The sequence below is a fragment of the Doryrhamphus excisus genome, linkage group LG14 (assembly GCF_037039965.1).
Source record: "Doryrhamphus excisus strain RoL-2023G ecotype Guam linkage group LG14, RoL_Dexc_Guam_v1.1, whole genome shotgun sequence".
NCBI lineage: Eukaryota > Metazoa > Chordata > Actinopteri > Syngnathiformes > Syngnathidae > Doryrhamphus > Doryrhamphus excisus.
In genome coordinates this window covers 11,006,331-11,031,406 of record NC_136370.1, presented here as the reverse complement: position 1 = coordinate 11,031,406, position 25,076 = coordinate 11,006,331, and the positions used below count along the sequence as shown (strand labels likewise).

Genomic DNA, 25,076 nt, shown 5'->3' with positions numbered 1-25,076 from the left:
TTTTGGGATGCCAGCTCCACATAAAGATGTTCCAATTTGAACCCGAGATCACCAACAGTGACGTTCGGTGATGTTCATGGATGGTGAGGCCATTTGTGAGGAATTTTGTTTTTTATGTTAATATGAGTTGCCCATTATGAGGAGAATGGACCCTCACCAAGGTCACGGATTATGCTGGTGCAAAGACGGCAAGACTTCACCCTGGACTGGTCGCCAGCCAATCACAGGGCACATATAGACAAACAACCATTCACACTCATATTCATACCTATGGACAATTTGGAGTCGCCAATTAACCTAACTTTCTGAAAGTGGGATGAAACGCACGCTTGGGAAGAGCATGCAAACTCCACACAGAGGTATCAAAGTAGAGAATCGAACCTAGATCTCCTGACTGTGTGGCCAATATGCTAACCACCTATTCACATATCAAAATAAAGTGTGTAACTTACCGGTGAGTGTTGCTCTCTGAAGCGTCTTCTGGCTGATCGGCAGATGGATCATTACGACCAGAGGCATGAAAAGAATCTCTGCCAGAGCCCGTGGGTAGTTGTCCACTTTTCCTAAGGTGGAAAGGTTGAGTATGCCATGTTCCCTGATAACAAACACACAGAAAACTACTTGGCAATATTCACAAAGGGATCTTAATAATAAGAAATGTCTTACATTACTGCATCTGGGCCTAGTTGGAGCTCAAGAGCAACAACTGACCACTGGACAGAATACAAAACTCATCACATTTTTAGCTTTGAACTGACAAACCTTTTTGTGTCGCCACAAAGTCGTCAAGGGCCAGTAATAAGGGAAAGAGGACTAAATTAAAAATAATTAGTAGAGCGGCAAAACTGTTTTCGAAGTAGCTTTTAATTTAGCAACGTTTGAGCATTGTAGGGTAGAGGTTTCTTGTACCGACTCCTGGGTGGGGCGAAACATGGCCGCAAAAAATATTTAAACACAATAAAAGAATGGAAACATAAACCTTATTATTTTGGTTTTATCTTTGTAAATAACCAAATAAAGTGAAATCCATCCATTTACTATGCTGCTTGTCCTCACTGGGGTTGCAGGGGTATGCTGGAGCCTATCCCAGCTGACTTTGTGCGAGAGACATGTGTACATGTATCTCAATTTTGGAAATAATATGCTTTTTTTATTGAACAATAATAGAACAATGCATTGTATTCGGGTATCAATTCAGGGTCAAAGTTGTGAGCTCATACCATCACTACTGGCCAGTGCATTCAAACAAACTACATTAACCAGCTTTGTTGCTAGGGCTCTTTTAAAAAAATAAAGGCCAATGAGTATAGTTATATAGACATTATGACAGCAGCTACTAAAAATATGGTTCACTTATATTTTTGATATTTTTATCATATTGTTGTCCATTCACCATATCTGTCGTTTTGCTGCAGTCCAGAAATGCTACTTATAGTAGCACATGGAAGGTGAGACTTCATACGTATAGAATATATAGTTCTTCATAGCACAGACCCTTGACTGTTTACAACTAGCTAAAACCAGTTCAGCCTGATCCTGCAATGCAACGCCGTCATCTCTACATTGTTATCAGTCACAGAGAGTTTTGTTGGTATTACCTGTAGTGTCGCAGCGCTTGGACAACTTATTGTAAAAAAAAAAAAAAAGGTCTGCAGAAATGTTCTTACAGTAGTTCTATTCAAGAGCGATGATGAAATTAGTTAGAAAATGTATGAAATGTATGAAAATGTATGAATGTGTTTGTATATAAAGTACACACTATTTCAGGCTGGACTGCTAACGCACAGTAATTCGCACAAATAGTCTGTGGTGCCTTTTCTCATAAAAATTTAGTCTGACTCAGTACAAAAAGCTAATGCATTGTAATTCGTAATAAAGTAACTGTTGTGTTTTTTTAAATCTTTATTTTATTGATGAATTAAAGGAAAGGAATATTTCGCTTACTGCTGAAATTAAGACAAAATCAAGTCAAGTGCCTTCACCTTAAGAAAGTATGATACATAGTGTGTAGTCGAAGTATACTTTGTATGAATGCTTTCGCACAGTATGTGATGTTTGCTGAGTAAGGATTCAAGAGTCTCCTGGAGTGATTCACTGCGGGAGTTTACGCAGACACACGGAAAAGTGTAGTGACATTTGCTGGAAAATAGTCCCGTTCAAATGTACTCTATTGTTTAACATTCTGTGCGATTCCTTAGTAAATTCTTGAGGGATCATGTTGGCCTGTGTGTACCCATGCACAGGTACGCGATGGCATGTACCAACACATTCACATAACCACAGGCATGTCCTGAAGCCGCAGGGCACTAAAGTTTCCCGTTGGCAAAGGCTCCTTCTTGGAACTGAGGAATGAAGGTCTTGAAGTAAGCCCTGTGTGACAGAGAGAAGAACACAGTACTGTACATAAAACCACCAATTGTGTCGATATACTTCCAAGAATCATATACCATCAGTTCTTGTTCTGAAAGTACATAGAGTGGAACCTCGGTTAGCGTCATTAATCCATTCCAGATGTTTTAAGTCAAACCAAAACTGAATTAAGTTTTCCCATTAAGACACCATGCCAATCCAATTAATTAAAATAATTGACAATGAAATAATTAAAGAAGGAATGGACGCCATTGGTTAGAAATAAGGACCTGCATATCATATTGGCTAAAACAAAGATAATTCATTGGTTGTGGCAGCAAACAACAAACCTGTGTAAACGCAAAAGGCTGCAAATACAAGTACTTCCGATTACTAAACTACATCATCATTGGAAAATAAGCTTTTTCAGTGCTATTAAAGCAAACTTCAGAAGGTAAAGGAGTTGATCCCCATCCTCACACAGATCTCTGTCAAGCAAAAAGTATCAAGACACAGACTGTGCTTCATCTTCATGTGGGGATTGTCCTGAAAAGACTACATCTTCCATAAGTCTTTAAAGGGTCCCTGACAGGATTGATCAACTTTGCTTAAATATGTTATATATTGTTGGTAATTATGTTCTACATTGTTACATTTTTTAAAGTGTATGGTAAATTCACAAGAATTACGTTCATGATGCCTGCCATGATGAATTAGCTCACAGCTCAGCCTCATTTCCGAAAGTGACATCATCAGGGTGACACCTCTCACCTATAGCGGAGTAAACAAACGCTTCTTGAGGTAAATTGTCTACTTGAAACAAAACAGTAGTCATGTCAAAACTTTGTGTTGTTGCTGGATGTTCATCGTATCCGAGTGATACTCTAAGTTTGCTTTCTTTTCCAAAAGAGGAATATTTATTTTCAATAGACAAAGCAAGAGCAGAGAACGAGACTGCTGGACCCCCACCTGGACTTCTGTTCTTTGCAGTGATCATTTCACTGATGACTGCTTTGAAAGAAAACCTTTACCAGAAACATTTGGCTTGAAAGTACAATATAAAAACATTTTGAAAAATGATGCTATTCTGCCATACGCAGGGAAAAAAATAAGACAATGAAGAACAACCACTACATTAAAGTTGGAACAAGAGAGTAAGTCATGTCTTGTCTGTCTAAACACTATTCCACAATAGCGACAAGACTACAAAGCATTATAGAAGTTATTTAATAACCTTTTGACAATCACTGTGGGGCGGCACGCCGGTCTAGCGGTTAGCACGCAGACCTCACAGCTAGGAGACTAGGGTTCAATTCCACCCTCGGGCATCTCTGTTTGGAGTTTGCATGTTCTCCCCGTGCATGCGTGGGTACTCCGGTTTCCTCCCACATTCCAAAAAGGTTAATTGGCGACTCCAAATTATCCATAGGTGTGAATGGTTGTTTGTCTATATGTGCCCTGTGATTGGCTGCCGACCAGTCCAGGGTGTACCCCGCCTCTCGCCCCAAGACAGCTGGGATAGGCTTCAGCACCCCCCTCGTGAGGGAAAAGCGGTAGAAAATGAATGAATGAATGAATGTTTACTGTGGGGGGTAGGGGAAGAAGCGGCAGTGAACATTCATCCTCAACGTGCAATACAATAAAATAAGCAACTCCAGAGTAATTTACACTTTGTTTTGAAGGTGGCCGTCTTAATATCCATGTCTTAAGGCCAAGTCTTCTATTTCATCTCCAAATACTTCTCCCTCAAAAACTATTGACACATCGCTTAACTCTTCGCTTAGAACCACTGCAAACTATAAACTCCGTCTTGTGCACCACAATGTTTGTTTACCTGATATTACCTCAATGATGTCACTTCTGAAAATGAGGTTTAACTGCAAGAGCTAGTTGGATGATTTTATAAACTACAAAAGTAATTTTAGCACATTTACCATTCACTGTCAAAATTTAACAATGTACAACATAGTTATAAAAAATATATAACATATTTAAGCAAACTTGATGAATCATGTCAGGGCCCCTTTAAGTCTGAACAACATCTATTGTAACATTTCTGCTTACTTTGCCCTCTTGGCCATCTCATTGCCGTCCCAGCGTGGGCTGTAAGGATACGACTTTTGCACCTGAGAATAAAGCTGCCCGCTGCTGGTGAAGTGGTACACAGACTGGAACGTGAGGGTGGGTTGGTCTCTGGGAAAGTATAGTGGGAGATCCACTGCAAAGTAGAGGAGGGCACAATGAAGGTCATGATGGGACTGAGAAGAAGAGGTTGAGCTGTAGATATCACAGATGTAATGCAGGTCGGGGGGAAAAAAAAAAGCACACCTCACAATAGGCCACTTTGATTTTTTTTTTTTTTATGCACCTACCGTGTACTAGGAAGCAAAAATCTTTCCACATGAGTAGAAGAGTAAGCTTTGTAAATCCCTCAGCATCATACTCCACCACTCCCCTGCAATAACACACAGACTGATTATACACACCATGAAGTCTGGTAAAAGATTAGAGGCAGAGACAAATGAATGGTCGCTGAAGCCTTGAGTAGAGGATGTGATCCTCTCTTGTTAACTCACATTCCAAAGTGGCTGAGGAATGCAGCAATGTACTCCCGCCTCTTGTGGTAGCCTTGGATGACATACTGCACCTTCACACAACAAAACGGGGGATTACTTTAATACTACTGCAAAAAAAACAAAATAGATGAGGCGCGACAGCAGTGATGAAGTGAGAAGTTGCAAGGCATTTAAGAAGCTTTAGTCTTGAATTAAATGAATTGTTTTCTCTCTAGTTTATAAGAAATCAAATGAGAAAAAAAACATCCAAAGTAAATACGGCCACACCATGAAACCTGTATTTTGTATACAACTTGATTAATTGTTATGCCCATAAAAATGACCCCTATGCCACAAAAATCCAGCCCTTTTCTCTTCAATTTCCATTGCCCGAAACAATCCTCACATACTCATTCATAGTTTAAAACATAAAATGTATAGGTATTCACCACTAAGGAATGATCATCTAATACGATTAATGAACAGATGGAGTTGCCAGTCGCAGCACACGACTATGATGCATGCAAGGACCGCCAATCAAAAGGCAAAATCTCAGCATTTTCAGTGAAGCATAAAAAAAAAAAACGTGAAAATTGTGCACCTTCTATAAACTATTACCAACTTATTGTGAATGATGAATAAAAAGGCCTATTTTGTGAGAATTCACACATTTGAGAGACTGTGATTGCTGAAACATGAATGTACGGGGATCCACTGTACAGTAATTTGTTACTTTTATTGATTATGTCATTATAATAATATGCCAACTTTCATACAAATATAAGTGATGGTGAATGGTGAACGACAAAGAGTAAAATGTGTAAAATGATCAAACATGATTACCTTCATGAGCCCAGTTTATAATTTCACTGAATATATAATTTAAAAGTTTTATACTTACACATATGTATTATTACCAGCATTATTGGGGTATGACAGAAAATAACAGCGAACTCTACTTCTACAGTGTAAGTACTATGTACTGAATATAACTACATACATATATGTAGTTATACAGTGAAGAAAATAAGTATTTGAACACCCTGCTATTTTGCTATTTCTCCCACTTAGAAATCATGGAGGGGTCTGAAATTTTCATCGTAGGTGCATGTCCACTGTGAGAGAGATAAACTAAAAAGAAAAATCCAGAAATCACAATGCATGATTTTTTAACAATTTATTTGTGTGATACAGCTGCTAATAAGTATTTGAACACCTGAGAAAATGAATGTTAATATTTGGTACAGTAGCCTTTGTTTGCTATTACAGAGGTCAAACGTTTCCTGTAGTTTTTCACCAGGTTTGCACACACTGCAGGAGGGATCTTGGCCCACTCCTCCACACAGATCTTCTCTAGATCAGTCAGGTTTCTGGGCTGTCGCTGAGAAACACGGAGTTTGAGCTCCCTCCAAAGATTTTCGATTGGGTTCAGGTCTGGAGACTGGCTGGGCCATGCTAGAACCTTGATATGCTTCTTACGGAGCCACTCCTTGGTTTTCCTGGCTGTGTGCTTCGGGTCGTTGTCGTGTTGGAAGACCCAGCCACAACCCATCTTCAATGCTCTGACAGAGGGAAGGAGGTTGTTCCCCAAAATCTCACAATACACGGCCCCAGTCATCCTCTCTTTAATGCAGTGCACTCGTCCTGTCCCATGTGCAGAAAAACACCCCCAAAGCATGATGCTACCACCCCCATGCTTCACAGTAGGGATGGTGTTCTTCGGATTGTACTCTTCATTCTTCTTCCTCCAAACACGCTTATTGGAATTATGACCAAAAAGTTCTATTTTGGTCTCATCTGACCATAAAACTTTCTCCCATGACTCCTCTGTATCATCCAAATGGTCATATGCAAACTTAAGACGGGCCTTGACATGTGCTGGTTTAAGCAGGGGAACCTTTCGTGCCATGCATGATTTCACATCATGACGTCTTAGTGTATTACCTACAGTAACCTTGGAAACGGTGGTCCCAGCTCTTTTCAGGTCATTGACCAAGTCCTGTCGTGTAGTTCTGGGCTGATTCCTCACCTTTCTTAGAATCATTGAGACCCCACGAGGTGATATCTTGCATGGGGCTCCACTCCGATTGAGATTGACCGTTATGTTTAGCTTCTTCCATTTTCTAATGATAGCTCCAACAGTGGACCTTTTTTCACCAAGCTGCTTGGTAATTGCTCCGTAGCCCTTTCCAGCCTTGTGGAGGTGTACAATTTTGTCTCTGGTGTCTTTGGACAGCTCTTTGGTCTTCGCCATGTTACAAGTTAAAGTCTTACTGATTGTATGGGGTGGACAGGTGTCTTTATGCAGCTAACGACCTCAAACAGGTGCATCTGATTCAGGATGATACATGGAGTGCAGGTGGACTTCTAATGGGCAGACTAACAGGTCTTTCAGGGTCAGAATTCTAGATGATACACAGGTGTTCAAATACTTATTTGCAGCTGTATCACACAAATAAATTGTTAAAAAATCATGCATTGTGATTTCTGGATTTTTCTTTTTAGTTTATCTCTCTCACAGTGGACATGCACCTACGATGAAAATTTCAGACCCCTCCATGATTTCTAAGTGGGAGAAATAGCAAAATAGCAGGGTGTTCAAATACTTATTTTCTTCACTGTACATATATGTATTCATTTATTAGCTGAGATTTGACGTGACTTTAGTTTGAGGGAAGAGCTGCTGCCTATATGGGTATCATTTGATACCAGATGGTATCAGTAATGAAGTGCTGGACAATATTGCTATATTGGATAAGCCAATATCTAGCATCTATAGTTTCAGGTATTTTGGTCTGAAAAGGCAAGCTGAGAGACATTCTCAGCGAACCTGCCCAGAATGTAAACAAAGCAGTGGAAGGGAGAAAGATTAACAAGGGTGAAGGTTGTAATGCTTGCTTTCAGTTGAAAACCGGATGACAAGGAGAGAACAAATAGCATTACATGCCATCTTTTTGCACACATAAGTACAACATTTTTCCTTACAACACTTGGCAGTCAAATAAGCTGGTGTTAGATTTAAAGCTCTAACATAATCTGGCCAATGTAGCTTGAAAGGAACTGTCTGTTGCAGGTATTGGCTTCCACATGAAGAGACACTTTCTGTATTTGGGTTTTTTTTTTATATATATATATAAAAGTTACTTGTCTAATTTCTTTCCAAACTGTGGTGTGACTTCATGAGCAAGGCACACCCTTCTAATTGGTATGGGCATACAAAAAATGTGCTTGTCTTAAGCCTGTGCTACATTGTACTATTTTTACAGTATTATACCATAAATGCTGGCCACACTGCATGTCATAAAATGGGTAGATCACTAATTTACTGCATGTTTACACTGTTGTCAAGGCAACGAAGAGCCGGAATTTCAAGCTTTGTGTTTATGTGAGTTGAAAAGAATATTCACATCATTTTATGCCGTTTTCCTTTCTCTGTGCTGACAGCCGTCGTTGTGGCTGAGATGATTCCTCTACATCGCTTGATATCTGTCATAGCCCGTCTTTGTTGACAAGACCTTTCTATTTTTCCATCTTTGTCCTTATCTCACTACAAGATGTACAAGATGTTTTGAGCAAATATGGCCTTTTTTCTTTACCATGAATCTTTCATTTGAGACGGTCAAAATTAAACAGATATAATGTTGTCATGTTAAGTGTTGATTCCTAAAAGTATGTCAGTTGAAATAAAAAGGTGCAGCGCAGCTTCTATTGCATGTTGACAAGTGCGATTAACAATTATCTTAATTTTAAAGAAGACAAGCTCAGGGCATGGTCAAGACATGGTTGAGCAGGTGATAATGCCTGCAGCCAGGGAGCTAGCCAACCATGAAGGAGACTTGCTCCAGACAAATGAGGAGAACAAGCAGACGACTAGAAGAAAAACAGCTCAAGCAGTCACAAACTAGACAAGCACATAAAGTCACAGAAGCAGCATGCAGCTGTGTGATACCTACTGCTCACATCTAACACTATATTCTATAGTTGTCCAGAAATAGCATTTTAATAGCATCACACATTTCAATGACTTTAGTCCTCCGCGTTGGCTTTCCTATAGTCTACTTTCAGACGATGTCACACATTTTATGCCACACAGAGGATTATTATTATTATTGTTCATGCACACCTCAGAAAAAAAAACTCTGTCCCCATGAAAACATATGTTGCATGCCAAGCACATGTCCAATCACAATTACAAAAGCAACATATTTCGTATTCTGGCGCCTCAGCATAGATGTACATTAAATGTACATTTGATGTGTCATTACGTGTGAAATCAATGTTCGTCAATACGACACCAGGATGCAGGATCAAGAGCAAGTTTTTATGGAAAAAAGTTTTGTTATGAGAATAAATCAAAATATTTTGGGAAGAAGTCATAATTATGAGAATACATTGTCTAGGAAGAATGCTGAAATAAAAATAACAGGCGTAACTTTATGAGAATGACGTCACACTTTAGAGAAAAAAGGCGAGAAAAACATGAGTAATATGAGAAAAACTAATATATTACGTATATATATTTAAAAAGTCATAATATAATTATAAACATATAGCACAAAATAAAAGTCATTTTTTGAAAATTAGTTTGGGAAAAGTTACAATATCTTGGAAATTAAGTCAGATATTATGAGAATAATACAATAATATGAAACAAATATTGAAATATATAAATATACATTATAATTGAAATATTTGGAAAATTTATTTAAAAACAACAACAGAATGAACAGAAAGAAATAAGCAAAGAATGAAGTTCATACTAACTCATACTAAGGTTTTTCAACGATATCATGAGATGCAGTTTTTTTCTTGAAAAATATATAAAACCTTACAAAATATCAAAGTGGCCTTTGACCCCTTTAAATTTTCTGTATGTGGCCCTCAGTGGAAAACGTTTAGACATCCTTCATTAAACTGTTCATCAGCTGATCAAAAGTTTTCGACCATGGCTCCCAGAAAATTGAAACAAAACCAAAAAACCTAAAACCCCCGTCAAAAAAATAAAAATAAAGGACTCAGTAACGAGCAGCTGCACTATTATTATGGTCTCACTCCCATCTCTTCTTTTTGCATTTTGAAGCTCTCATTAAGATCCCACATTGAAAAATTAAGTAAATTCTGGCAATTTTTTTTTGTTCTGAAGTGTACATGACCACGGTTACTCATAAAATATGTAGAATTGGTTCTGTTTTTTAACGTATCTCCGATTGTGATGAGTCTTTTCTCTTGCAAAGGCTCTAACACAGACATTCTGCATGACTCAGCTCACTGCTAAATTATGTTTACATGGAACAGCGTAGACAGCCATTTAGCTTTGCTCGTAAGCAGCAAGGCCACAGACTTGCTAATATGTTTATTTAATGCAGTGTCTGTATGCATGTATATGTGCGCCATGTGGGTGACTTAACTTTCACACCCATACTGAGAAAGGGTCTCCCGCCTCCATCTCGTTGTGATTTGTTGTTGTTGTAATGGCGGCATTGAGCATTTGGGTGATGCAACACAGGTGATGTTGCTCAGCAGGTATTCAAACCTGCCCGCACCCATGACTGCTTCCCACGCACAACGATTTACTATGTTTGCGCTTGTATCTGTGCAGGGTAGTGTGAAGAAATATCATCACCGGAAGTGCTTCCTGCTGTGCGGTGAAGACATCTCTGTCTTAAAAACATTCATACCAACCCCCTCTTTTTACCTTCTAAAGAACAGCTGACCAGACATGTGACTTCACAGCTATGCCTGTATGTAAGAGCTGTCAAATATATGCAAACTACAAGTGCATTTGTAATTACTTTTATTATACTGCTATACCAGATGGCACTGGGGAGGACACACAAAAACTGAAGTGGAAGAAAATATGAGCATGTATTAGTTCTAATGCATCAAACCTTTTTTTACTGACATCAGCTAATTAGGTTTGTGCATTTGGAAGTGAACCCTGAGTTTTTTTCTAACACTGAGTTCTACTGACATCAATGAGACCGAGACTTTCTTATATGGGCTGCAGATTGCCTTCAGTAAATGTAGACCTATGTTTCAGGAAGTCTAAGAGAGCACTTGGGAGTGTGACAAATCACATCAGAGTGGGTAGAATAAATTAAGCAAACCATTTGAGTGGGAAGCAGGAAATCCATAGAAATACTGCAGTAAGAGGTGCAGGCACTGGAAGATCTAGAAAGCTAGATCTTCTGTGCGGGTGATCGTGTGTAGCTGCTCAAGAGGAGTCCAAGGCCGGACATTAGTATATACTATTAGTACACAGTATATGTAACAATTAGTAATTAGTATATATAAAAACGTACATACTGTATGTATGTATATGAATTTGTCATTGATTGAAAACTAAAAGTAGGACTGCATTAAGCTTGATTTTGAAAGCTTGAAACAGGATGAACCAACCATCCAACTACTGTTGGATGTTAACTAAAATACAAATACTAGTTATCATTACTGAATGTATGACCGCTAATGGAATAGAAAGCCACTGTTGAAAAAATGTGATGTTGCCCAAATGAAAAAGAAGGTTTTTTGTCGTAGCTTTGCAAATTACCACAAACACACCATCTCTACCGTGAAGCATGGTGATGGCAACATCATGTTGTATGCAATAATTGTAATAATGAGGACAATCTGTTTCTACCTGCAAGAGCAATACAACTTGGGAGAAGATATTTTCCAGCAACGACCCCAAGAATGCAAAAAAAAAGTCTACATGAACTGGTTCAAAAACAACAGCTAAATAATGCCCAATTTCACAAACCATAAATGGTGTCTACATTCTTGTTATAGTCAACACAACCTCACCTTTGTTGGCACTCTATTTCAAAAGCCCTCTTAAACCCCTTTCATGTCATGTCACCATTATGCGCTCATGGTTTGTGCGTTTCCTCCCCTTTGCACGAAAGAAGAAAACCATTGTGTGTTACTGCGAGACCAGAAGGCAATTCTGTAGAAGCGGGATGTACAACACGACACAAGGCCTGCACTAAAACATGCAGATGTTATGTTTGTCATGCATATTTTGATTACATTTACAGGATAAGTTTCCTTTTCCAAATGTGTTTCTTGTCTATTTGCAGTTTTCTGACGATGGCCCCAGGCCTGAGAGCAAAGACGAAACTATTGCTTTAGAATTGGCAAAAATAGTGGTTGACTTATTTGTCACTTTCAACTTTGGACATTTGGACAGTTCATCATAACATGGTAATATCCTTCAGAAAGCAAACAATGCAGGACCAAGTTAGTCTTTAGTGTCTTGTTACAGATATCTTTTTAAAGCGGCCCTATTATACTTTTTTCCACTTTTCTGAACTATAAATGTAGTTAGAATGTTGTATTCTCATGTTAAACGATGCCAAAATTTCAGATAATGAGGTTTGTGCATTTGGAAGTGAGCCCTGAAAGGAGTTTGGGATGGCTCAAAACGCTCGCTTTCAAAATGCATGGTTAAACTGCTCCTTTATGATGTCACAGAGGGGTGGACTTCCTTATATATATATAAGCTCTCTGCCCCTCCCAAGCTCTGCTTCCCCCGCCCTTCCCCAAGTTCTCCATCTCTATGTACTTCTGTTTTACTTCTGCTTAGGCAGAAGTTATTGTATTTGGTGATTCCCAGCAAGAGAAAAATATTTTTATCTGTTGCGTTCAAATACACTATGTAATTTAAGGTGAATTCACATAGAGAGAACTTTCCTGTATTTCTGACGACACTTAAATGTTGCTAAGAATATCCACGTATTGATTTTTTGGTCTTTCTGTTCATTTAGATCACATGTAAGCACATAATTATGATGCTGTTGTGATGTTTACAGTGTCCGTGAATGCACCTCGCAGTCAGGTGGAAATGAGAATGTTTTGTTCTGAGGACAAACGGAAAGACATACTTTATATGGTGTTGGAATTGCCCTGCTGTTGATGTGTTCACTGCCTGTGGGGATAATATACTGTGCTTCTATCTGCCGTCATAACAGAGAGGTGTGGACTTCCATGACGTGCATGTGTTAATTACATTTGTAATTACAAATGAAAAATATTCACCATTAACGCATTTTTTGACAGCTTTGATATAATCGAGAAAGCTGAAGAAAGTTGACGAAAACCTGTCCAATCACTTCCATCTCCGATAATAGGCAAGCATTCTTGTCACACCCTTAGAATATTGAGTCAATATGCTCACAAAAGTTGTACAATGTGTCACTTAAGGTCATTTTGCATCGCAGGGTCTTTTTCTCCACACCAGGAACTTTACCTTTGAACTATGCTGGATCTATAAGTTGTGTAGTATTACTAACTCAGACCCATTATTTAAAAAAATGAGTACATTAGGTAGGGTTATAAACCAATACACCAATACAACCAAATATCCAGTTTGACAAGTGAGAGATATGGCTGCGTTGGTAACAGCTTCCTGGATCGTTATGAATCGGCTATAAATCCTTAGAATAATCAATTGCCGGTGTGTCGACAATGCAAGAGCCTGGGCTGACAGCAAAATAATTGTCGCGCATGCTCTGTAGTGTACCATCACTGAAGACAAAAATGGATGTGAAAAGTGGTGGTGCCCTAGCACATCATTAGCAAAACAAATATCTAAAGTTTGCATGTCTTTGGATTTTACAAGAAGGACGGAAAACTTAAAAGCCATAGCATTTATAAGCGAGGCAGAGCAGCTCTAAGGTACACTGGTAGCACAAGCGAGACTAACAAAGATGAGTATGGTAGCCTTTTTTTAGGGCTGTTTTTGTGGTTTGCAACATGTTTACTTTTAAATATTGCATCTTTGTTACGTGCCTAGAGTGTTCAAAATATATATCTGTTTTTGAATCGTATTGTAACCCGTGTATGTAGAGACGTATCGAATCATCTATCACAAAGAGATATGCAAACCTATTAAATGGCCTGTGATGTGCATGTTAACTTCCCAATCCTGCATGTTGCTTCTGCAGTCAGAAGCCTGATTTCCATAAATGTTCCAGGAACCTTTCTGCTGTGCATACACAAAATTCAATCGGCCACAGGAACCAGTTACTTTTTTTTTTTCCAGGAACTACAATTACCAAGAACTATAAGTTCCAAAACATGGATGAAAAGGGACCTTAAACAGACCAAATGTTACATTTGTTGATCTGTTTTACAATCCTGAAGGCTATGTAATCCAGGCTATTTATCAAGAATGATAAATCTATATGCAGAGCATACTGCTGACGTGTGAGCTGATACGAGTTAAAGATGGTTTATTTTACATTGTTGTCTTGAGAATTCTTCCAACAGAAGATAAAATTCCATGTTTCTCTCCGGTGTGCAGGCAGCTGTTCTAACCCTGCTGGGTTTAAACAGCCACAGGCATAGGAGGTCATGCAGGGACATCCACACATAGGAGTCAAGGTAAATAGGCAAAGAATATAGCTGAAGCAATGTTTATTATGTGTGAACGTGTTTATGCATGGGAAGGGGGTGGTGGTACATGTTGTCTTCCCCTGAGGAAAAATGGCATTACATCCCGACCACACTGCATAGCTACCTGTCAACCTGTGGAAACCAAGGAGCGACCAGACAGCCTGTGGATGTTAGCCAGAGCGCCCACATGGGCAGATGACGGACACGTGTGCATGAATGCACAAACACGAGCTTGACAAAAAAAAAGCAATCTTGAATCTTGATTGAATACACATTTTTTGGTAGCACTTGAAAGTATGCATGGATAAACAATAAAATTGACTGTGTGGTTAGGATTGTTTTGTTCTGACTGGGTCTGATTAAAAATACTTGCACACAGACACCGTAGACGTTCTCGAGCTTAGAATAATAACAACTAAGCAACATGGACAATGAATTTTTTTTTACCTTGTTGGTAAGCAACTGGCACACTTGTGGGACATAGTCAATCAAGCATCCTCCACTGGGGAATGCTGGGATATGAAGTGCAGACGAGCCTCCCAGGGCACTGTTTGGAAAAAAAAGACATCTGTAAGTTTATCATTAGATATATTGGGAACAACACTGTGATTGGTACAAGGGACCTTTTGGGATCATTGACATGATGACATGCTATGTGATCAACCAGTCTTAGTGCTACGTTTTATTCATCCATCTATTCCTTTTCATGGGTGAGAGGAAGCTTGAGGCTATCCCAGCTGATCTGGGGTGAAAGGTAGACAACACCCTGGGGTGATCGTGATTGGGGGCATTGACTGGGAATATTGCCTACACTAACTGCATAAAAGTGATTTATGTGAAACAATTCTGTACCAAATGTTATACCAAATGTTTAATCAAAATTAAAAACAAATGTGTAACTCAGGCTTCCGGCTTACACTTTCATTTTTTCTCCTTTTTTTTTCCTTTTGACAACATTTCTGTCTTGCAGCACAGCTCCATTAGTGATTATTGTATGCTCGTTTAATCAGGAAATCTGCTGCTGCAGCTCCCCAATGACTAACCAACCGAGATAGTCATTCTCTCATTTTTCTTTCATCTGGGGCAAAATAAAAATGGAATACCCTGAGGACGGGTTAAATGTCTGAAAGAGCTGCTTACTGGCTTTTATTGCTTTTTTTTCTGTTGCTGCTTTCTATTTTCATCACATTCTTCATTATAGCAGGATGCACAGGCCATTTAGAAATGTTATGTCATTTTTAAGTAGACAATTACGGTTAAGCATGCAAAGAAAAATGCCTTAATATAACATCATGCAGCATTACACTAAATGTCACACATGACTCACATACTTTGGGGAGTGATGCTTAATTTATCAAAAATGAACAAACAATTCTAATGTAACGTGAATCACAGATGGCAGTGAAGATCCCAAGAATTCCCTCTTATCAGCGATCCATATGGAGAAAAGTGACATTTCTCTTCCCCCTCATCTTGATTGACTGAAAAGCTGATGTCAAACCAACATTCCAGAGAACTGCGTAGTATCAAAAATAAATACGGACATGGGAGTAATAGGGAGGAAGGTGGAGCATGGAATCATGTGTTTCACCTTACTGTCATCACCCAAACCCTTATATATCTTGATGGGAAAAGGTCTTACAGAGTTCACTGACACGTCAACAGTGACCGGACTCATAGTTTTGACTCGGGTGGATTCAGATTAAACTCTGAATGCCCTTCTTTGTTGAAATCTTTAGGTTCCTCCTTTTCTGCTCTGTGGCTGCAACATCTTCACACCCAGAAGTTTAACCTGTTTGCAACGGAATCTATAAAAGGTGCCAAAACTGGTATAAAGCTTCTTGTCAAAATTTGTTTTTTTCAGAAGTGCAAAAAAGACTATTTACAGTAGGCTTTGTGCAAATAATCAGCATTAGCCTGTGCATTTTGCCATACACCAACCAACGTTCGATTGGAAACTGTTCACAGCAGTGAAAGGAGAAGGCTTTGAAAGGGAAAATCTAAATAATGCCCATCTATCCACCCACAGTTCTAAGAATAGCGTTACATCATTCACATGGAAATGAAGACCCAGGAACAAAATACACAGTGGTTTGTTCGTCACTCATTTGCGTCAACGGATTGTTTAGTTTCCTTTTAGAACTCTCTTTTGAAAGGAGACTAATTAGACACTGGTCATTCAAACAATTTATAGAAGTAGGTTTCCACCAGCGACACAGCTCTCACCTCTAGCCGAGTCAAGTCATCATAAAGACTCACATGACCCCTATGAGCAATGCAGCTTACTGTATGACATATTTACAGTAGCTTTGTAAATCAACATATGAAACACACACACTCATGATTTATGACAGCATTGCCTATGACTTCATCAACGAGCAAGATTATGTTCAGTGACTCAGGTGGATAGTGACGAGCCTCCGTTTGTTTATGGGAGGGATTCACCCGTGTGCACGTTTGTGTGCATACAGTGACAGCATTAAAACAGATAAAAGCTCACTTGCAAATGGGACTGACGTGAATCATTACCAAAGTGAAAGATGAAGCCAGAAAGGAAATGAAGAATGTGTTTCAAAGCAGCAACACTCATTCACATTGCTTCCTCCATTATTTTATAAACAAACTTCAAACCCACCAGTCTTACATGTTTGACTTAGTAACACAGGTTTGTCAGGAATTCTCACAAACACAGAAGTACCACTGTATTTGATTAATCAAAATACTATATGAACTGTATGTATGTTTTGCTTTTTTGACACTTATTTCAACAGAAATTTCAGCCTTAACATGAGGTGAGAGATGAAAAAATAGGAAGTCGCCAAGCTTCACGGAACAAACTGTTTTTCTGCATTAAGACAATGCTATATTAACTAATATTTGAGTGTAAATTGGCTGCAAAAGCATCATCATAGAAATATGTAATTTACAGCAGCCTTATTCAAGTTGGTCAAATGCACCGACGAAGAATTTCTATAATAGAAAGTCTATAATAAGACTTAAAAGAAGTCCAGATAAGTCGCAGTCTAAAACACCACCGAGTGAGTGAAAGAAGAACACATAATGCAGAAGTTTTCAAGGAGACAAGGTAAAGGAAAGTGCTATGAGTTCCGAAGAGTCAGACAAGTGTCTGCAAAAGCATAGTGTACTGTCAAGTGGGTTTGCTAGTTAGCGATACATTTATTTCATCGGACTGGCAATTTCAGACTGTGTCAAGATGCTTTTCAAACCTTGAAAAATATTTGATGGAAATGCAAAGAATTTCAAAAGGCCATAAAACACCTAGACAGACCCTGGAGAAGGGACACACAAACTGCTCACCCACACACAGACATGTACACACAAACACACACACACACATCAGCACCCAGGCAAGCCTGAACACACAAACATGTGAGCAGGCACCTAAAGGCAAATGCAGATACACAAACATTAGTGCACTGCAGCCTAAAACTGTCTCTCTGCGTTGAGTTCTCTGGGCTCCTAAATCTGGTTTGGGGGCAGAGACGGTGCCCACTCGATTCTTTTATGCAATGCAGCAGGTTTTCTGGGGGAAGAAAGATGTATCCAGCTCATCTCATGGGCTTGGTACAATCAGTAAAAGAGAAGTGAACATGAAAAGATCGATGAGTTTGCCTATAAAATAGCTGTAGCAGGAGCCATATTAGCAATAACACAAAATAATTTTGCAATGACAGCTGTTGGGACAAATTATAAATAATAAACACTTTGTCGGTTAGTTATTACTATTAAACACAAGTTATGAAAAACACTGGGAAATGTGCGACAATGAGGGAAAAAAAGTAAAAAATTAAGAAATTATTATGGACTCGGGTCTCTCCTTCACACTTCACGTCCTACACACTTCTGACATGACTTTTGTTCATTCATTGTGTGAAGAACATACAGTTGCAGTCATAACTTTAAATACATTCACCATGGGCATGAAGATCTTGTTTTTTTTTCCCCAAATATTTTTATTAGAACTTTTTTTTTTATATAAAGATCTTATTAATGTTGGGACTATAATACCAAGAAGAGTCAAATATCCGTCCATAATTATGCATAAGAAGCTTGCTTACAGCTACAGAAAGTGTCTGGGTGTGAGATTACATTTGCTAAAATACATTTTACTACTCGTGGGTGTGTATGCATGCATTTGAGCCTATGTGTGTAATTTTGACTCTTTCCAAACTTAAGTTAGACAAAAATCCCAAAACATTTGAGCTTGTGCAACCAATTCTTGTTTTTATAAAGGATTGAAAATGAGCAATGTACAGTGGTGCCTTAGTTAATGTCATGAATCCCTTCCAGAGGGTCAGACGCAAACCACAATGGACTATAACCAAAGAAAATTACCCCACAGAAAATAATGTAAATGCAATTCATCTGTTCCCAATACCCAAAAATGTTCCAACAATTTTACAGACAATATTTATGTCTTTAAAATGATGTGCTATTTTTACCTCAGGATGCCGTGCTCATGCTACACTGTGACGCTAAATTCAAACTATTCCGCGATGCTGGCCGAATGCCAATTAATTATTTCTCATCAATTATAACATTTATTATTTTTTCACAAGGAATAAAAAAAATAATAATGCCATTGATAACGACATTAGAAATAATGTCAGTGATGTCTCTGGTGGCGTATTTGCATCCTCCACCAAGACATTCCATGGATCCAAACCTAATTTTTCATTTATGGTAACTCTGCTCTCCCAAACTCCTTGATGACAACAGTTACCAGATACATTTATATCGTCTGTATCACTTTTGCACCTTTTAAAAAAAATGGCACAAACCACCTGTAACATGCCCACTAATTGTACGAACATTTTGTTCACACAATTGAGCTCATTATTCTGGATCTTAGTAGATCAGATACAATATGTTGTGTTTGGGAATCAGCTGCCTCGTGATGACAAAACCGACAAGAATGTAATTTTGTGTGAAGCTGTAGAATATGGAGAGTCCCTTTTAGAATACAATACTAATTTTAACACCATCTCAATTTCTTTTGAAGACAAATACCCAAAGACGCCTCCGCAACCTGCCTTGTTTTTCCTCACATTTTTTAAATGTCTACCTTTATTAGCAAGCACATCTCGCCTGCATGGAACTCAGGGTTTTCACTGTATCGTTCCTTCAAGGTGGCCGATAAAACATTATGTAACAAATGAATCTTAAGCAAGGTGAACATTTTGTTGACATTTCAAAATCAATAATTGCTACGGAAAAAGAAGCACATACAGTCCCCATCAAAGAAACAAGCCGATGCACCAGGCCTCATACACAGTGCAATATTGGTAAAAATGTGGGTGTCTTTCAGGCTACTTCAGCATCTGTTTCTTCCCTTGCTGTTCTGTGAGGCCGAAAACATTACGGCGAAGGGCTGTTTGAAGACAGCGGAAGAAAACTCAGTTAGAAAGAGCAAGAAAGAGGGAGCAAGTGGGAATAGAAATGCTGTAGCTCAGGGGGGCAAGTTTTTGTTCGGAGCGCTTAGATACAAGCCTCTGCCGAAGGAGAATGAAAGTAAGCTATCAAACAACCCAGAAGTGATGGGAGAGAAGAGAAGAGAGGTGAGAGGAAGAGAAAATGAGAGAGACTGGGAAATGTTCTCCTCTCCAGTGTGTTGCTTTTTTTTTTTTTTAAACTTCTTTCCTTTCTGTGTTTCAGTCGAGTGAGCGACGACCTTGCTGGGTAGAGCACAGTGCTTCTCTTGCTTTTAAGTCCCACTCACTCACTCATTTCCCTTTGAGGATCAGCCAGAGGGATCAGCGGAGGAGAGGGAGTGATAGAAAACGAAGAGAGATGGCGAAAGAGGAGACAAGCTGCAGACGTGTAGAAAAAAGGGAAGGAAGTGGTTGAGGGGTGGGGGGTGGCGAGATAAGACAGAGGGAGCAACAGTTAAAAACTGGAAACAAATTTTGGGTAAGAATCAAGGCAGACAGGGTAACACGAAAGGACAGATGGATGCTGGTGGAAAAAAAAGCAGGATGAATGGTCAGACAACAAAGATGCAAATAAACTAAAACATTTTGACACTGAATACATAAAGTCGCTGTTGTAATATCATGGTTGAGATAGAGGCTGCAGCAGCCTGATTTCTAAAACCACAAAATAAGAACTGATTCAAACATTTTTTAAAGGTGATTTGATGGGAATTTTGCATTATTTAACATAAAAAGCAAGTCGAGTTAATGCTCTATGTCGCCATCTATCAATCCATCTGGAAAAATACCGCAGACAAACACATTTTCCTCTTCAGCAGAGTCAATGTAGCGATAATGAGCATGCTACACAAAACTAAAAAGGGTCAGCAAGGACATGCCAGGAAACAAACAGGGCAACAGATTTGCATGAACACATGTACGTAAAAGGCATATTAACTCACATTCCCATGTGAAATTAGGGAGCATCCATGATGAATAACGGAAAATGCAGTTATGCACAAACTCGTACACACATGCAATCATTTGTTTTTAAACAACAGTGAAGAAGCCGCCCCGGGTCATGAATTAACACACTCCCACACAGCTGACAAAAAGGTGCACAAAAGCATGTAGCTGGGTATATTCATAGAGGGCCTTGATATGCATATGTGCAAATGTCTTTAGACAAAGAAGCAACATTAGGCAGGAAGAGGAGGTTGGCAAATGAGAGTTTGGCTCAATGTGGTACTATGGAGCGTCTGCATTTGCACTGTTGCTTTCCTCATTTATCAAAACCCCCTGCTGCAGCGCCGTCAACCACCCTTTTTTCTACTCCTGCGCCAGAGAGCTTCAGTTCAAACGCTGCACCATACTGCCTTTAGCCTCCTTCTGTCTCCTCTGCTCATGCAACTGGCAGAGGAAAAGCTTGAGCGCCACAGCAAAAAGCTCCTGTAACATACATACAAACATGTATGCTCCGAGTGCAAGCAATGCGAAACTTAATACATATTCACTAGCCACCTCATCAAGGACAGCCGCACGCAAAAAAAGAGGAGTGAAAATTTTGCTTTATATTGCACTGCAGATCTACACCACTGTACCATAAAACAATATAAAGAAAATCAATACCTCTTATTTGTCACCTAATTATGGTAAATTATTTAATAAAATAGTATATATGTGATATCTTGGAAGCTGTGCTACATTATGGTTAATTACGATCTAATGGTTGTGGGTCATGAAGCCGTATAATATCTTGCATGTTTTCAAATACGTGCAATTATGTTATGTTATGTTACTGTCGCTGCATGTGGAGTTAATCACATTATAATGGACATCATGAGCATGTGTCTGTTCAATGAACTGCAAAAATGAAGCTATACATTAGAGAGTGGTCAGAGACAAAAGAGGGTCCATCTGATATTGTAAAAGCAACTGAAGAGGAGCAGGACAGCACAGAGAAGAGAAGGAGAGTTCATGCGGTGGTGCTGTTTGGCGAACAGGGAGGGGCAGAGGTCTGTTAACCTGGTGTGACGGGGCGTGTGCTTGTAAATAAACATCAAGCTGAGATTATTCTGAACACGAAAGCCACGACCGTGAGACCCCGAGGTCAGAGTGAGACCATACCTGGCTCTCGCTCACAAACACACACACCCTCAATGAGAGGACACCTGGTTTTGAACATTGGTGCGACAAACGATAAACACAAACATATATTATGGTCTATCAATGTAGAATAAAACAGGCAATTATTATACAGGCACAAATTTATGATGTGATGCAGAGGTGTGTGGTGTATATTATATCCATGTTAACTGGAATTGAACACAAACATGTATATTTATGTCAAATTAGTGTATTAATTGCAATTAATTCATTACAGTCACTTAGTGCTTTATTAAAATTTAGTTAATCTCATATTTAATCTCAAATTTTACACTTTCTGCATGCAAGTTGCCTTTCTAGATTTTGATTGTTAGATTTATGATCATTGTCTATTATGGTTTGAGCTTGTTTAACATCAGCTGATTGTACTTTGGAGGGCAAGGTGAGGAGCGGTGAGGAGAAGTGAAAATGGAGGCGCATATGAGAATTGCCGCTGCAATGAATGCGAAATTTACATTCCACAAAAGCCCTTATGACACCATTGATAATCCTTAATATGCATTATTTGTAAAGAGTTTGCATAACAACAAAGCAGCTCAAGTTTAGCCCACCACATCAACGCAAAGCACCCAGTCAAGAATGCAGCCACAGCTAACATCGAGCAATTTATGCATGCCATAAGAAAGCTCACAATAAACAATAGATTTTGACATCACATTATTTTAGACATACATAATACATAATTAACTACTTATTCACATTGGAGTAATTTTGCCCCATAACAATACTAGCTTCTTGCTTCGCAGCTGGTGTGTGCTGGACGCAAAACCAGAAGGCGTTCAAGGCGCTTCACATGCTAATTAATGAGCATGATGGCGGCAACACAGAAGATAACAATTGTTATTGGATTTCTAAGGTTCCTGTACTTTTGTAGATATTATCTGTGTACCAGAAATTGTGTGCATATTTAGCAAACAGCACATCAATAATGACTCACACATCATTTTACAGGATCCGATTGCAGTGAATATCAGAGCAACTCAATAAAACTATAACATTCCTGTCAGGTTTTTGTGTACCCCATCCTTTGCATGTGCACCCACATGTACAGTATTTGTTTTATCCAGATGTTTGCAGACCCATAGTCACCTGTTAGGCTGAGATGCTGGCTGTGTGTTATCCATCTGCTCGATCTGTTCAGTTTTGTGTTTTCCAAGTGGTACAATTTGAGTATGCTTCATGGCAGTCTGCGTATGTGGGTTCTTTCATGCGTTAAGTGAATATAAATATGGTGCAACAGGACATGGGTCACTTGAAATGCATGTATCGTTCCTGTAAGACGTCCTGTAAGACGTTTATGCTCATCAAGGAATGTCATGCACATTTTTGGCCCTTAATGATTAACTCACCTGTGACCCAGAACACAATAATCTGTAGAAAATTGATGCAACTAATCAGTTAATTGATTAATGTTACGCAGAGTTGATCAACAGAATTTTGTGAAATGCCCTTTGTGAAAAACTGAAACAAAATATTGATATATGCTAAATACAAATAATCAGTTGTTGAAAATGATATACTCACTGTTCGATACTTGGAGAAAGGTAAAGTTTGGGGAAAACTTGAGTAGCCTCAGCATCCTCAAAGCTCACTGACAGAAGGGCCACATCCTCTCCAGGGTCCAGCGCTGTATCCTAGAGAAAGAACATTAAGAAAGGTTTTATTTCATTGTGCTACACCCATTACTGATGAGTGTTTGGCTGGTAATCCACACTTAAAAGACTAGAGGGCTGATTATTTTAAGGTTGTGTATCCACAGAACGGAGCCTGAAAGTGCACACTCCACGTTCGAAGCAAACACTTGAGATCTATTAAAAAAAAAACAAACAATGCACAGAACCTCTAGAGCCACCATAAGGACACATTGGAGGCAGTGACAACTATAGACTCAAATTGGGATGAGATGAAGTGAATTAACATTAAACATGAATACATTACATACAATACATATTTCATCCACTATATACATTATTTTATTTTTGAAATAATGTTATATTAGGTTGGCTACAGTAAAAGGCCACTCTGCACTTTAACTGAATGAGAGGGGGTCAAAAAAACAGTGTGCATTAAGAGCATAAATGATACGCCATCCATTTTCTGTTCTGCTTCTCCTCACTTGGGTTGCGGGGGGATTGCTGGAACCTATCCCAGCTGACTTCGGGCGAGAGGTGGGGTACATACATACACCGTGGACTGGTCGCTAGCCAATTGCAGGGCACATATAGACAAACAACTGTTCACACTCACATTCATACAGACATATGGATAATCTGGAGTCGCCAATTAATTTCACATGCATGTTTGTGGGATGAAACCGGAGTACCCCGAGAACACCCACACATGGGGAAAACAAGCAAACTCCACACAGCGACGTCCAAGCGGACATTCAAACCCAGATCTTCCCGATCTCCTGCCTGTGCCAACACGCTATCAACTATTCGGCCGCATTAATGATAATGCTGAATTGAAATACAAATTACTAAACATTTGGGAGTTTGAATACATCCCTTATTTCACCCTAAAGCCTCCATCTTGCCAATAGATTGTAAACAATCCCTTGTCTCCAACAATATGAGGAAAGCCCGCTGCACAAAGCAAGGACCCAAAAGGCATGGCTCGATGGTTTTGGTACGGAAGAACTTGAATGGCCCCAACAAATGAGCGAGGCCCTTCAACATTAGTGACACATACATAGTGTGCAAGTCCCAAAATATTATTGGTGGTAGAGAGGACAAGAGAACATCTGTTTTGTTTCATGCCACATTAGTTTCAACATCTGCAACATGAGAGTGAGCTGATGACTGGGAGTACCAATCAAATCGTGTGAGATGGATACAGAGGCCACCCGGAGCTGTGTACTAAAACCCTCATCTGCCTCTCAGAGGTTTGAGTTTCTCATTGTGTGATATATTTCCTAGAGCGTGCCCACTTCTAAAGGGACTGTCATTAGTGCAGTTTCACATGAAATATTATGGGCTCTCTCTCCCTCTCTTGACAAAGGCTCTGCAGCGTTAATCAAATGTCTTACAGATGGTTTGAACTCATCCATTTGTTAAAATCGCTGTTCGCCATGGTGAGAGGAAATCTAACCACCATACATGATGGACGGAGGCGCTGTGCACCAGTTTGCGGCAAAGAAGCTCCCAACATGATCAAGCCCAAGAGCTAATTGGAAATA

The 25,076-nt window shown here is 39.2% G+C and overlaps 1 protein-coding gene across 4 annotated transcripts in view; it reads right to left on the bottom strand.

The window, feature by feature from the left end:
- Window positions 1-1,706: 1,706 nt before the first annotated feature.
- The window catches only part of babam2 (BRISC and BRCA1 A complex member 2), a 94,458-nt gene continuing 71,088 nt past the window's right edge, over window positions 1,707-25,076 (bottom strand). For 3 of the 4 annotated variants that reach the window (XM_058089944.2, XM_078796022.1, XM_078796024.1), the window contains 6 exons: window positions 23,423-23,532; window positions 14,748-14,847; window positions 4,926-4,996; window positions 4,722-4,804; window positions 4,414-4,567; window positions 1,707-2,370 (listed from right to left, as the gene is read on the bottom strand). In XM_058089944.2, the coding sequence (XP_057945927.2) occupies window positions 2,307-2,370; window positions 4,414-4,567; window positions 4,722-4,804; window positions 4,926-4,996; window positions 14,748-14,847; window positions 23,423-23,532 (582 nt within the window). In that variant the 3' untranslated portion in view covers window positions 1,707-2,306. The remainder of the gene's footprint in view (window positions 2,371-4,413; window positions 4,568-4,721; window positions 4,805-4,925; window positions 4,997-14,747; window positions 14,848-23,422; window positions 23,533-25,076) is intronic. The other variant, XM_078796023.1, reaches the window with a different exon arrangement.